Raw genomic sequence first — 14,278 nt, forward strand, 5'->3', positions numbered from 1 at the left:
AGCTTCTTAGAATCAATATATAGTAGAAGTTAAATAATGTAAATTTCCTGAACTTGTGTCGGCGCGGGCGTATCAGCCATGGTATTGTGAGCGTGAGGCGGGAGTTGCCGAACCATTAGCACAGTTCAAACTCAGCTCAATATCATGAGTGACTTGTATACGGGGATTTCCTGCACAATAAAATCCAAAGATTTTGTTTGAGTACTCTAGCATGTTGTACCTATAGGATATACTAACCACAAAGCAGGCGCCATCTCATGGGGCATTGTGCACCCAGAGTTCCGGTCGCAGCCACCCTCGATATTGTGCGGGGTTCTAATCGTGGGAACCGCTCACTCTGCGTCTCGCGCAGGCGCACCATATACGACTTCAGCGTTTCAACTTGAGCGTGAACGACTACAAAATCCCCGGAGAGTAGTACTACTGTCATCAGAATGCCAATAGGTATTGTTTACTTGTAGCTACTTGAGACCTGCGGGTGCTAGTATCGTGAACCCGCCGGACACATTTACTTAGATACCCGGTCGAAGACCGGGAAGAAAAAATGAACTACACCTCAAAAATTGAAGGATCAGCACCCTAGGATACATCTCGTGCAACGTACGGGAGCAGCGAGAGGTTGTACAATGTATAACCTGCTCGCTAGGGAAGAAGCATGCTTTCAGCCACATGCAACCATATTTGGAGCGGCCACCCCTTGTTCTTTTTTCTTTTCTTTTTCTTTTCTTTTTACTGCAGTGGTATCATTATCGAGGCTGGAATTGCGCCAATGGCAAGCATCCTGTTGCCTACGGTACAAGCTATGACAGTGTTGAAGACAGTACACTGACTCTACAGTAACACTGATCGAGGGTGGCGGAATGCCACCCTAGGGCGGCAAAGAAGGCACTTATTATCTATTCCTCAGATATATGTAACTGTAAAGCTTGACACCAAGTATCTGATGGATCGAAGACTCTGACCACACCGGCAGACCACTAACTTGAGAGTTAGAAGTTGATATCATTCAGTATCATTCAGGTCAAGATGAAATAACTATGGGCATTGTTGATGCCGTGCAGCGCCCGGGGAGCAAGAAAGATTATTTTCCTGCTTGTAGAGTCCCTGCCGTTGGTTTACCATAGACTTTTACATGTTAGGAATCGGACCTGGCGTGCCGCGCAGCGCCGAATACCTCCCAAGTACGAAGGCATACGCGCACGGGTACGGTGCTACGTTTGTCAGGATCCGACAGTTATACGCCCATCTACGCAACGACGAACCGGAGACACTTTGGTCCTGTGATTCAGACGGTAGCTATATTATATGTTAACGTGTCTATCACAGTTCTATGTGTTCCTACGCCTCATCCATCACCTCGCTGTGAGCAAGTAGAACGACACTCCCTGGGACCGATTGTCACGGTTCAACAATAGTTTAACTTGCTACTGTACCTAGCGCGGCCGCAGTCCGACTCTGGAGGCGTGAGACCGGTCTAAAATCGACCGGTATATTCGTTCGCTAGACAAATCAACTTGGGAGGCATTCGGCGCTGCGCGGCACGCCAGGTCCGATTCCTCACATATAAAAGTCTATGGTAAACCCACAGCAGGGACTCTACAAGCAGGGAAATAATCTTTCTTGCTCCCCGGGCGCTGCGCGGCATCAACAATGCTCATAGTTATTCATCTTGACCTGAATGATACTGAATGATATCAACTTCTAACTCTCAAGTTAGCGGCCCGCCGGTGCGGTCAGAGTCTTCGATCCATCAGATACTTGCCAGTGGTGTCAAGCTTTACAGTTACATATATCTGAGGAATAGATAACAAGTGCCTTCTTCGCTGCCCTAGGGTGGCATTCCGCCACCCTCGATCAGTGTTACTGTAGAGTCAGTGTACTGTATACAGCATGTTTTCAACACTGTGATAGCTTGTACCGTAGGCAACAGGATGCTTGCCATTAGGCAGCCGGGGGATGCCTGACAGTGCCACCCTACATATTTGGAATTAATTTCCATCACACAAAACGGTAATCCTCGACATAAGGGGTAATAGTTCCTATTTGTTGGTGGCGGTAAGATTTGGATCGGTCCACCTACCATTTATGAGCAGTACTCCTATTACATTTCGAGTAATTTGGGCTGTAAGTGGTATAACCCCTGTTAAGCGCTCGCTTTCTCGATCACCAGAGAGCCCTATACAACTACTGAACAGTAAACCGATTCTAGAGGAATCGGAATTTCGGTCGGTAGAAGGCTGAAATTGTCCGCTTACCGTACGAAAGACACCGTATCATTTTGTCCCACCAAATTGTGAATTTCGACCCCCCTCAGAACGGCCGAAAATGACATTTTCCAACCGTTTAGTGGTCTATTTCCATCTGGTCATGCAAACCACCATTCCTTGGCTTTGGCACCCCTAGCAGTCAGTGTGCAATGCAGTTGAGGCACCAACATATTTGTATATTCTCTATGTAGAATAGTACAGCAAACTGTGTCATACCCGCCCTGACCCTGAACCATGCATTCCCCAGCCCCCCCTCCTCGGGGCTCCCTATTCAAATCCCTACCAACAGCAACAACACAAAGACTACCTGCCAGATGTTAGATCAGTAGAAGTCATACCACGGCCTCAAGGAAGCACTCACGTACTCGCATAGCTCGACACTGGAGATGGCGGCAAGGTGGTTGATACACCGATCCTGTCAAGATATCTTAGATTCAGTAAACATATTGTACAACGGGCACCATACTCACTTTACAACAACTATCAGGCCTACGACACAGACACGTATTAGACTTCGTCGAGACGCAGGATCGAGAGAATGGACGCACCTTAGTGACCAAACCGCGGCCATCATCAGCCTGCGACAGTACACGCTCACCGGGGAAGAAGGGCCATGTATACCAGCGGAGCTGCTCACTGCGGCGTCGGCGGCGTCGGCGGCGACGACGACGGCGCAACAGCGAGCGCATGGCAAGGGCCGGCGTCGAGGTCAGAGGCAAGTTGAACATGTCACCAAGTGACGCAAGTGGGGCTATCATTCCGATCTTCGAACTCCGACCTGTGGGTTCTCACGACTGCTGCTGCGGATTCAACAGACAGAATTCGACCGTTTATCGTATGAAATGCCCAAGTTCGGAATTCCAACTGGTTTCCATACGGCAAGCTATTTCGACCTTATTCGACCACTTTTTGGCCGAAAGTACAAAATTGACCCATTACCGGTCTAATTTAGGCCGGCCTGGTGCGCACAGTGCGACTTCAGTTGAGGGTCGAGGTGGTCCACAACTTGTTGGGCCCCTCATCTTTAGTCTCTCCATGTATGAGCATCAGTATAAAGTACGTAGGGAGCGTGCTTCTGACGACTCATCGAATTCCCCTCCAGCCTCCGTTGGCATGATAGGTGTCATTGCAACTAGACCCGCAGTCTTCTCCCAGACGCGAGGAATAAGGCCCACGCACTATAATCGCTCAGTTATTGCAGGTGAGCATCGTACCCTGGATATCATAATGTCCATCAACGGTGGAGACACGTGGCTTTGTATGAAGTAAGTATTCAGCGACATGAGCTGCGTTTTCCATCGTCATCCGGTTGAAGGCAGGCGATTCACACTTCTCTAGCTGGGCGTGCGCGATAATAGCGAGGTGGCCAGTGAACTCAGGACTTTCATAATCCTAAGAGCATACACTTATCTAGGACTCTGTAAAATGCAGCTATCCGAGTCTGTCATGGCCGTACCCTCATAAAGTGAGTCTGGGGTATCCAGCCCCTCACAAGCGGTAGACAAGCTTTTCCCCTTCGGCCCAAAGAACCCTTGGTACAGTCTGAGACTCCTGTACTTCGAGGGAAATAAAGTGTATTCTGCTTATCTCACGCGATGTTGAATCCGAGCGTCCCTGCAGTAACGGTCGAACGGGATGAGAACCTTGGGTAGTTCAAAGAAACCTTTCATTCTCAGTCTGGTTAAGCAGTGAGAGCAGACATACAATTCACGGTGAAATCCTATTCGTGCATAAGAAAAAATATAATTATCCGTGTGTCACCAATCAAAGGTTGATACTGTGCCGGGACGTTCGCGAAGAAGTGTCAGAATGTCAACAAGTGAATGGGCGACCAACGTCCCCAGAAGCATATGATTTTACTATTAACTGGCCATTAAGGTTCAGTCTCGAGTTCACATAAATAGACGGCGTCTTCACTTACTCTGATAGAAACATATGTTCCTGCCACACAGATGAATGCACCCAACAACACACTGAGCACTGCTAGGGTTGTGCCTGCCCATTTCCTTGTGAGAGCTGTCCTACCGCCCTCTAGGTAGTAAGTGTCGTGCAGCCAGAAAAATCCTGCCACTCCGTATGTGTACCAAGATGCAAACAGGGCGGCGACAATACCGATCAGGTAGGAAAAAATGGGGACTGCGATGGCCAGGACGAAAGCCACACCAACTGTGCCAAAGCATAATGACAGCCAAGCGAGCCATCCCAGGATCGTGTGAGAATGGATGTGTGGTGAATGGCGGAAAAATCGGATCATGATAAGCTTGGCTGCGGTGTGGGTGTACAGAGCGCCAGAGCTTCAGCAATAGACATAAGCGGTTGTATCAGAAACAGCAGGTCGACATACATCAGAAAATTACCCAGAGCAATGCCAAAGGCTGCCTTCGCCCATCGGGGTGATAAAGAGAAGAAAGCGGGAGACTGTACGGTGTTGCCGATGTAGATATACATAACCACGCTGAAGACGACATAAAATAGCGTGGCAAAGCCTTGCAGGCACCAAGCGGCCTGTGGATCATAAGAACGTCGGTCCGGATGACCTATCACGGAGACTCGAAGGAACGGACCTTCATAGCATCTTGAGGACGGCGCATCTCGGACATCAGCATGAAGAACCTATAGTTATCGAATGCATGAGACTCAATGATTTCCATCATAGGCAAGGACGGTCACATGAAATGTCCTGAGTGGTTATTAGTTGCGCAATGCATACAACGTAGAAGGATATCGATTACCAGCATACGAAAAGACCTAACAAGGTTTAGTGGTTCGTTCGCGGCAGCATACACGACAAGTACACATACAGGGTTTGTGATAGCAAGGAACGCCTCATAGAAGGTGCCAGAGATCGTCGCGTTAATAACACGGCCTGGAACAGGGTTTGCGCCGGCTCCCGCCATCCCGATAACTCCTGCAGCGAGTATCAAGAGAGAGCTTACGAGACCCAGAAAGCTCAAATGACCCAATGTGCGAGGAACTGCAAACAAATACGTAGCGATGGCAAAGATCAGGAGCAGATACATCGTGCATAGGCCCTGATTCGACAACGTGGACAATGCTTGTTGGCCTGACAATAATTCGGAGCCCTGCCGAGAACTGACGGTTAGCCGACTGGCCTAGCATGTAAAGGAGAGCTGCGTACACATGCACATATGGCGAATAGAATGGTCCCAATAGACAGGATCTCCCGTCCTACCGGACCGAACAAAATGTAACCGGCATCTCCTGTTACAGGGTTCGTAATTTGTCCACCACGCTCACGGTTAGGTACATACCCATGTTATGGACGTCCGGATGATTCAGTTTGAAGTCAATCAAGAGTTTGGCCGTGAACAAGGCAAACACTCCAAGAAATATGATCAAAATAACCGCTGGAACAATACCTATCACAGCGTCGACGTCCCATGAGAAGTAATAACAGCGTCATATCTAGAGGCACGTACCAACAACCGCCAAAGCACTCGGTAGTGAGAGCATCCCATTGCTGACTATCTCAGCGATCATCAGCAGGCTCACGACCTTCGGAGAACCGTGACAGTCATCTCGAGAACTTGAATCTGGCAAGTTTGATGATAATCGTACCTGCCAGCTGAGGGTCTTGTAGCGTATTTGGTGCCCTTCTTCATCACCGAAGACATCGTCGGTCACTATATTGCTGGATCCGGACTGCTTGCCTTCTATACCACCGGGCTTCTCCTGCGCCTGTACATATTGAATCTGGGATGTTGAGGGCATTGCAGGGCAGTTTGGACAGTGATGGATCCTTGCCCCTTGAGCCTATCGCCCGCAAAAAATCAAGCAGGGATAATGTCACCCGTATGATATCAAGCGCACATCGCAGCTAGGCTGCCATAAATTGCTTATCTCCGTGGAAGAGATAAGTCGAACGCTGAAGCGTTTCTATGTATATGACATGGTTTTGAGTTCAACGGCATCGTTCAGTGTGGTATCAGGATTCGTGTTAAGTATAACCGGTGGACACGCCTGTCATCTCTTGCCCTGTCTATACTTGAAGCTTGAAGCTTGGAACTTTGTACATCGAGTCGCCCGAGCGGTCCCCGAATTCTATCAAGCTGTGACGATTGTCGATGGGCAAAGATGGACATCCTCACGCCAATCGCGAGCGCCTTCCCAGCCCACAGTTCGGGTCTGTTAACGTTGCTGGACTACTTGTGACTGGTACTGCGACACCCCGTGCCTGGACTTGTTGCAGGTAGCCTTCAGGCTGAGACAGGCGTGCATGCGAGAACATCCCTTTCTTAAGACCAGAGCTAGTCTGAAACCTGAGCCGCCTGCAAGACAGGACGGAGGCTTGTAGATAGGAGCGGCCGCGTTCACCTGCAATTCGGAATTCGGTGGGTGTTAGACCCTTCCGAGAACGAAGAACTGTCACTTGACGTTGATATATTCACCCCAGATGGGCGCACCGTCGTCTGCATAACGTTTGGCCACTACTTGAGAAGAGCTGCCCAGCGAACCGCAGCGCCCCGATTGCCATGGACCCCCACGCAGGCTCTTTACCCCGCATAGTCGACGACTTGATCCCCCTTATACTTGACAGCAACAACCACTGGTGGCCGTGCGATTACCTGCGCCTCTCCTTAATCTCGCCAGAGTGGCTAGCTCCCGTTCGCAAGCGCCTGTATACATGCCCGACCATACGCTCGTATCGCGCATGTACGCTCCTCGCGCGAACGCTTTCCGAACGCCCGGAATATTCTGCTTTAATACGCGAAATGGACCTACGTCCCTTCGCGGAATATAACAGCGGAGGGATAGCATGCTATGATATGGAGAGTGTCAAGTTGTTACTGGGCCTTGACAGCCTGAGGAGCGTAACATTGGGCGCAGATTTGGCTGTGAGGGCAGAGCGATTTCTGTCCTGGATAAACTCTACCTCCCTCGAGGAGTTACATGTTGATGGGAAGCAGCGCAGGCTTGGATATGGATGCTCGCGGTACCAGCAACCAGCGTCCTTGACGTGGGACCACGAGCTGTGCGGCAGGTTCACGAAGTTGACGAGTCTTCGGCTCTCAAATATTGAACTCCACATCCTTCCCTCAGCATCACCCATCCCGCAGCTTACCGAACTGAACGTGGAGAGAGTAGAGGTGCTTGTCGGCCATCTTCACCAGCTGTCTAGCGACTGGTCGAGTCTGCGACATTTGAGCATAGAAGCGCGGTGCACCTCGGACTTCGATCGTCATATACGGCTCTTACTCTCCCATTGCGGTCCCAGCCTTGAGAGTCTTCATTATGACGTCCGGGACGTCCACTTGGACGAAGCCATTTTCCACGATAGCCTGGTGTCCTGCCCGGCCCTTCGGGAGTTGCGCCTGAATGGACTTGACGTCAATCTGGGAACGTTGTCGTCCATCGGACAGCGCTGCGGCAATTTGGAGCAGCTTTCGGTGGAAGGGAGGGTCGTCCGGGTGACATCCAACGAGTGGGCCGCGTTCATCGGCTCCGGCGCATTGCCATCATTGCAGCACCTGAAGACTCCGCCTGGGACCCATGCTCCACCGTTCAGTTACTGGTCTGAAGCGATGGGCAGGCAGGTAATCGATGCATGCGCCGCACGGGGCATCAAACTCGCCAACGTCTTCCTCCGTTCACATCTGTGATGATTGCCCGAGGTACGCTGTCTATCCATAGCAGGTATTCGCGCAGCTTATCGGAACTTGGATCGAGGCCCAGCTTGCGCGCCAATGGCTCGATCGGACGTTAACTGTATATCTACCTCAACCCCCCTGCATCTTGTAGCCTAATATCCTATTTTGACAGGCACTGTATTACTAACGTGTACTATCCTCGCGGACTTCTCTGTATGATTTGCCGTCTTCCATGCCTTCTGCACATCCCCGTAGTCATGGTGTGGACTGTATTTCTTGACCCTTGAGCGCAAAAGCAACAGGCCGCTATGCGGGGAACTGGTAAATAAGAGACGCAATAATAAGGAGGATGCACAGCCACTCGTTCGGCCACGCTTTCCAGCGAAGGCCTTCGACGTCTTCATCTTCTGTCCGTTGGACGACCCTGCAGGTCTGCGCCTGTCTGACCCTCCTTTGTATGGGCGTATAGTCACTCCTTTTCAAGTTACGCTCGTTACTTCTGTGGATAATGGCCTCTTTAGTGACTCCCAACCGACCGTCTTTCGCGACCGACTCGCGTCCTTCCTCCCACCGTGCACCGCGCAAGAAGTCCTCGTTATTGTCTATAAAGCGAGACAAGAGCAAGCCTTCGGAGGCCGGCTACTCCGCTGATATACAGGATCGAGCGCCCCCATCATCCCAGAAGAGTGCTCCATATATACCGCACGTCCACGTACACTCCGGGCGCTCGAGCAATACCAATCCGGAGGCTTTTCTTCCTAGTCGTACTGGACGGTCACCGAGCCAAGCTTCCAGCTCACGGAGTTTACCCCATAGCAGTGGAATCCAGGTAGATGGGACGCGGAAAGGACGATGGACACCTTCCGACGAGGCACTGTATGCCTTCCCCAATATGGGCAGTTTGCAGAACTATCTTGATGACGACTATGATTCCACTGTCAAAGTTTCCCGCCCTCGTCAGAGAGCTAATTTGTCACAGGTTAGTTCTGACTGGCGAGGGAGCCAACTTGGCTCTGCATATCGCATCTCAGGTTCTTCTACACAAACGCAAGTAGAAGAGAGTCCTCCTCAGACACCACTCGACACATCACCCTTCCGCAGTACCATGGGACGTGTTTCTGTGGTTGTGGCTGCTCCGATAGCGGGGGTTGAAACCATGGATGCCTTGGTCGATGGAATGAACGGATTCGGGGACGACGAGTCGTGCATGAATGTGAGTAGTGTCCCAAGTCCAAGCCGTTCAAAGCAGCGGCGAAAGGGCCACCACCCATTATATCACCCTCCGCTACCTACCCCTCCTCCTGGGGTCGTTCTTGGCCGAGGTCCGAGAAGGGATACCTCTCCGCCTGCACACTCCGACAGCGAAGACGACAGTCCCAAGCCAGCCCGTACCAAACGACCTCCTCGGCGGAAAGTCCGCCATGCTTCCTCTCCCTCCAAGGTGGATTCCAGTACCGTCGTCAGTGTCAGTTCGCCACGGTCACTCCAAAGTGCAGAGGGCGGCCAGGAGCCCGAGCAAACCACCCCAAGTATGAAGCATAGATTCCCTTCTCTAGAAAATGAGCATGAGAAGGGACAGGAAGTCCGGAGGAAGACGATAGTGCCCTCGATCACGGAAATCATCCAAGCACATGCCCCTACTGTTCAGCGGACAAGCTCCAGGCCCGGATCATCGAGACCGGGGTCATCCCGGGCATCATCATTTACCTACAGTTCGCATGGGCATAGCTTTTACAGCAATAGCAATGGCCATACTTTGGTAGCCGAGGAAGAAGAAGAACCAGAGCCAGAACCTCTGACGGCTGAAGAGGAAGCTGAGCTCATTTCTCGGTCGTCCATCGACAGTATCGCCCAGGAGATCCAGGATACCATCCGGAAACAGAGTGTTTCACCTACTATGCCGCGGCACTTGCAACATGCTCATACATTTCCTAAGCGTCATTCAATCGCCTCGGATGATGGGTTTAGCGTGCATTCTCCCGTGTCTGGCGTCATACGTGAGCCCTCTCTGTACTCTTCGTCCACTCCTTCGACGCACGTGGATCAGCCGCCAATCGCCAGTCTCGCTGCTGCCATGCAGCCCACCCAGTCCCAAAAAATTGCCCAGTACTTAAACTCTACACGACTGACGACACTCCTAAAGCTGACTAGGTCTCCCCACGCTTCGGCCGATAAGCCACTGACTATAAGTCTTTCGGATCTGGGATGTCCAACGGGTGTGCCTCTGGTGGTCTTCTTGGGTTTGGGCTGCGTCCGCCACATCATGGGCTTGTATGACGAGATGGCCGATCTCCTGGGCATCAGACTCATTACCATTGACCGGTACGTTCCAACAAAGGCCGCGAGTCCTATCACCGCTGATTTGAATTCCCTCTAGCTGGGGACTCGGTCGCACTGAAACCCCACGCTCAAAGACAGCTCGAGGGATTCCCGAATGGGCTACCGTCGTAGAGGAGGTACTTGATCGACTCAATATCCATCAGTGTAGCATCATGGCACATTCTGCTGGAGCCCCGTATGCCCTGGCATTCGCGAATAAGGCGCCGGAGCGCATCCGGGGGGACATATGCCTGTTAGCACCGTGGATTGGCGGCGGAGAAGGCGGTACGTTACTGGACAGTTTCACAAAGGTGTCGCGACTAACGATACTTAAAGCCGGTTACAAGTGGCTGAAATATGTGCCTAATGGAATCCTGAAGACCGCCCAGCAAGCCGAATGGAAGGTGCAAGGGTGGATGCTGGGGAAGCCTCCAAAAGTCCGATATCAAGGTATTGGCTACACCCCAGATCCCCCGCCGCATCTCAAGAGGGAGGCGTCAAAACGAGATGGAGACCACCACGATCGATCTTTGGGTAACGTCTACCCTTCGCTTGAGAGTAGACCAAGGCCTAGTGTTGGATCCAGTAATTTCAGCGAGTACGACGACCTTGCGGACTTCGCAGGCAGATTTGAGAGCCGAAGTACCCTTGGTGCCCGGCAAGGACCGGCGCTCAATCGCTCTTCAAGCGAAGGTCTAGCCGGCAAGCGGAAGACGTCAAAAGGTTTTCTTGGGAGACTTAGAGGAGATTCTTCGCAACCTCAGAGTCCATTGGTATCAGGGAAGAAAATAAGGCCTCTAAAGTCCATGACCTCATTAAAGAGCAAAGCTAGCTCTGTTCCCAGCACTCTGTCCAAGGTCGCAGCCCCCACAGAATCTCCGCAGTTGCCGGATCCCCTGAACGTTGAATTCGGCTTGGGCTTCGATGCTATCGACTGGCCTATCCAATCTGCCATCTCGAGCTTTGTGGAAGGCAATGCCGCTCATGAAGCTGACACCAGCCGTTGCCGCCCACGGTCCGCTGGTCGAAGGTCGATCTCTCTTACCACTCCCAGAGCAGCTAGATCCTTGAAGCCCTCTCCTACTTCCAGTACTTTCACCGCTCAGCCAAATGACGATAGTTCTGAGATGTCTTACCAGACGGCTCTCGGTAACGCCCTCATTGCAGCGTCCCATTCCGAGTCGTCAAAGGGCACCCATTCTGACCTACTCCAAATCCTAAACCACGATCACCAGCCCTGGGGTTTCTCCTATTCCACCTATCCGCATCGCGTCAACGTATGGTACGGTGACAAAGATGAGAGGATAGCCGAGAACTCCGTCCGATGGATGGAGAAGGCCATGGGTGAAGACAGATGCGAAGTGAACGTCGTGTCCGGCGCCGATCATAGCCTCATGTTCAGGAGCTCAGTCGTCATAGAAGTTCTCGAACGAGTGAAGCGGTACTGGCAAGACCTCTCGTAACCGCATGTTGCTGGCAGTGCGTGCATACTCTTTTCCTCTTTTGTCGTCGATTTTCTGCATCGGCATGTTGGATAATTCACAAATACCATACTCGCGTCTTGATATCCTTCTGTACTCTCCCTTATTGTTATTCTACTGGTCCGGTCCGCTTCGCAAAATGTATCATTTACCGCATCTACTTCATTTCTCTATAGTTGTCGGAGCTATTGGTCCTTTCCACTTAATTACAGGAGCTCCTATTGTTCTGGATGGTTGTACATGTATATCGTGTTTATTGAGGATTGAGGAGGCATCGACGTAATCTATTAGTAAAGGATGGCGCACCGTGAAGGGACCATTCCTCTGAATCGCATACCGGAAGGAAGGCAGCGAGGAATTGCCAGCTCAGTCCATTCATGACAGGACACTGCCAGTAAGCCCCCCGGCCCACTACAGGCATCTCTTGCAACTGACATTCTGGACAGAGGGTCCTAGCTCATACGATAGACACAATCACACCGGCACCAATATAAAATACACTAGACAAGTACTAATACACTTCTCTTCCTTTTACTTCCACTTGAACTGAGTTCGACCTCATTGTCCGAAGGGGAAGGTGAGATCTGCCTCGCCGTGCTTCATGTCCTTCTCCGTGTTCTCCTTCTCCAGAGGTAAGATACCCCTTGAATACTTGAGGTGCGCCACGGCATCGTACTGGTCAGCCACGCTGCATCTCGAATAGTGCGACGGTATCTCCGTTTGTGGGCGATAGATCACCCCGATGAAGCGCTGGTACCGAGGTTGGTTGAGGAACCTAGACAAAGGGCCTTAAGCATGACAACAGAACAGGATGGTAGGGGCGGACTTACTTAGACAGCTCCTCTGATTCTTGCACTTTCTGGGTCTGCCCCTTACCAGTCTTCACTATCCGGTGCGTGATAACGAAAAAATCGTCCGTCGCAGCCTGGTCAAACACTTTCTCGATCGAGCGCTCATACGGCGGGTTCATCTGATACAAACGCGGCAGCTCGTCCCAATTAGCTGCAGCGGTCACGGTGCCGCGGTTCGTGAGGAAGCCAATATTGAACACGTTATCTTCGCCGAAGACCTCGCGGCAGCGCTGTCCGACGTTGATCTCGCCGCGCCGCCAGCCCATGTCCGTGTGCCGCGCGTCGCCGATGTGCGAATTGTGCGCCCACACAACGAGTTTCGCGGGGCGCCGCTTGCCGTCGCCGTCTTGCGGCCCGAGGTGCTCCCTGATTTTGACGAGTGTGCGCGCGAAGTGGTCGTCCGCAGGTTCCAGGTCTCGACGTCCTCGGACATCATACATCGGTAGTACTCCTCTGCGTCTTTGACGACTAGGGCATTCATCTCAGCCATGAATTGTTCTTCTGCTGGATGTGCGGCTCGGTGTGGCCCCTCTGGGAGCTGATCCTCGATGTACTTCTTGTTATTCTTCACCAGCTGGCCTAGCACGTCCATAACCTCACATTCGCATGTCTTCAAACGTCGTCAGTCACGATGCAATCGGGTGGTAATGATAATCAGTGGGCATACCTTATTAAGGCCAAACTGTACTGCTAAGGCATATTGCGTGGTGTCTTCACCGAAGCGCTCGAAGCAGTTGTATCTGAACGCGTACATCATTACACCTTACAATAACACCACCCCAAACGTACGACTTACTGCTTCCTTGCACGTTCAGCCGCCTTCGGATCTACCTTGTCCAGGTATTTCACGACTGCCTCTGCTGATCTGTGCAGGGAGTACAGGTCCATGCCGAAGAAGGATACGGTATGTGAGAGGTCGCTCGTCTCCTTCATAACGCGCTCGTTGTGTTCTTTCAGGAACTCGACGAATGTGGGCATGACTTCATTCTTCCACATCCACTTTGGGAATCTAGGAGAGGATTGAGATGCTAAATCAGTGAAAGAAGACAGCAATTCGTACCTCTCAAAGTCCTTGAGGGCGTCCCTCGCTGACTTGATGTTCCCGTCTCGCAACGCGAGGCCATGGATGTACCTGTTAATCCTGAATGCGTCTGGCCAGTCTGCTTCCACCGCCACCGCGTTGAATCCCTTCTCTTCAATGAGACGCTTGGTGAGATTTGCTCGGTGCGCATAGAACTCGTACGTTCCATGCGAGCCATCTCCGATGAGTACAACTTCGGCGTCACCTGGGGTCACTATCAGTGCTACTGCCTTACTCTGAGGGAGCGCTACCCGCACCGATGGCAGCAAGCAGGGGATCGTACGCCCTCTGATCCAGGGCCAAGGGATACATGTACGGAGAAAGAATCTCCTTTGCATCTCCGGTTCGAGACGACATTGTGCGATTTAGAACGCGCTTCCGTAGAGCCAGTCTAGCTGTGTTGTGTATTGTGTTCAGTTTCGACCAAAGAGTTGCAGGCATATTTACACCCACCGGTCCTTTATGTCAGTGGTGATCACATATTGATTCTGTTCGGGAAAAGGATGAGTGCGCAGAATTGAGAGGTGGAGAACATGATGTGGACTGCTGGAGCAGGAACGTTCTCGTCCGCTCGGTGCGACGCGCTCGACGCGGGGCTTCGCGAACCAGCACACGAACCGGCTCGGTGGCGGCGGCGGGTGTCTCGGTTCGCAGTTCTGCAGATCGGGTC

At 51.8% G+C, this 14,278-nt stretch overlaps 4 protein-coding genes across 4 annotated transcripts; 2 read left to right on the plus strand and 2 right to left on the minus strand.

Annotated features, from left to right (window-relative positions):
* Positions 1-4,517: 4,517 nt before the first annotated feature.
* GLOTRDRAFT_124634 (uncharacterized protein) lies at positions 4,518-5,999 on the minus strand (the record flags this gene model as incomplete). The annotated part of the gene is made up of 10 exons (XM_007863003.1): positions 4,518-4,772; positions 4,832-4,880; positions 4,938-4,947; positions 5,000-5,015; positions 5,069-5,175; positions 5,227-5,350; positions 5,407-5,489; positions 5,540-5,647; positions 5,708-5,783; positions 5,847-5,999. The coding sequence occupies 10 exons, from the start codon at positions 5,997-5,999 to the stop codon at positions 4,518-4,520; spliced, it is 981 nt and encodes a 326-aa protein (XP_007861194.1).
* Positions 6,000-6,760: 761 nt separating this feature from the next.
* Positions 6,761-7,888, plus strand: GLOTRDRAFT_124635 (uncharacterized protein; the record flags this gene model as incomplete). The annotated part of the gene is made up of 1 exon (XM_007863004.1): positions 6,761-7,888. The coding sequence occupies one exon, from the start codon at positions 6,761-6,763 to the stop codon at positions 7,886-7,888; it is 1,128 nt and encodes a 375-aa protein (XP_007861195.1).
* A 452-nt stretch (positions 7,889-8,340) lies between these two features.
* GLOTRDRAFT_68918 (alpha/beta-hydrolase) lies at positions 8,341-12,016 on the plus strand. Its single transcript, XM_007863005.1, has 3 exons — positions 8,341-10,198; positions 10,254-10,480; positions 10,532-12,016. Exons 1-3 carry the CDS (start codon positions 8,385-8,387, stop codon positions 11,656-11,658), a joined length of 3,168 nt encoding a protein of 1,055 aa, XP_007861196.1. The 5' UTR covers positions 8,341-8,384; the 3' UTR covers positions 11,659-12,016.
* A 218-nt stretch (positions 12,017-12,234) lies between these two features.
* On the minus strand, positions 12,235-14,116 carry GLOTRDRAFT_135494 (uncharacterized protein; the record flags this gene model as incomplete). Its single annotated transcript, XM_007863006.1, has 8 exons — positions 14,062-14,116; positions 13,866-14,003; positions 13,588-13,813; positions 13,324-13,536; positions 13,195-13,267; positions 12,959-13,137; positions 12,507-12,893; positions 12,235-12,451 (listed from the first exon to the last, which is right to left on the minus strand). Exons 2-8 carry the CDS (start codon positions 13,963-13,965, stop codon positions 12,235-12,237), a joined length of 1,395 nt encoding a protein of 464 aa, XP_007861197.1. The 5' UTR covers positions 13,966-14,003; positions 14,062-14,116.
* Positions 14,117-14,278: the final 162 nt, after the last annotated feature.

Source organism: Gloeophyllum trabeum (assembly GCF_000344685.1).
Source record: "Gloeophyllum trabeum ATCC 11539 unplaced genomic scaffold GLOTRscaffold_00001, whole genome shotgun sequence".
Lineage (NCBI taxonomy): Eukaryota > Fungi > Basidiomycota > Agaricomycetes > Gloeophyllales > Gloeophyllaceae > Gloeophyllum > Gloeophyllum trabeum.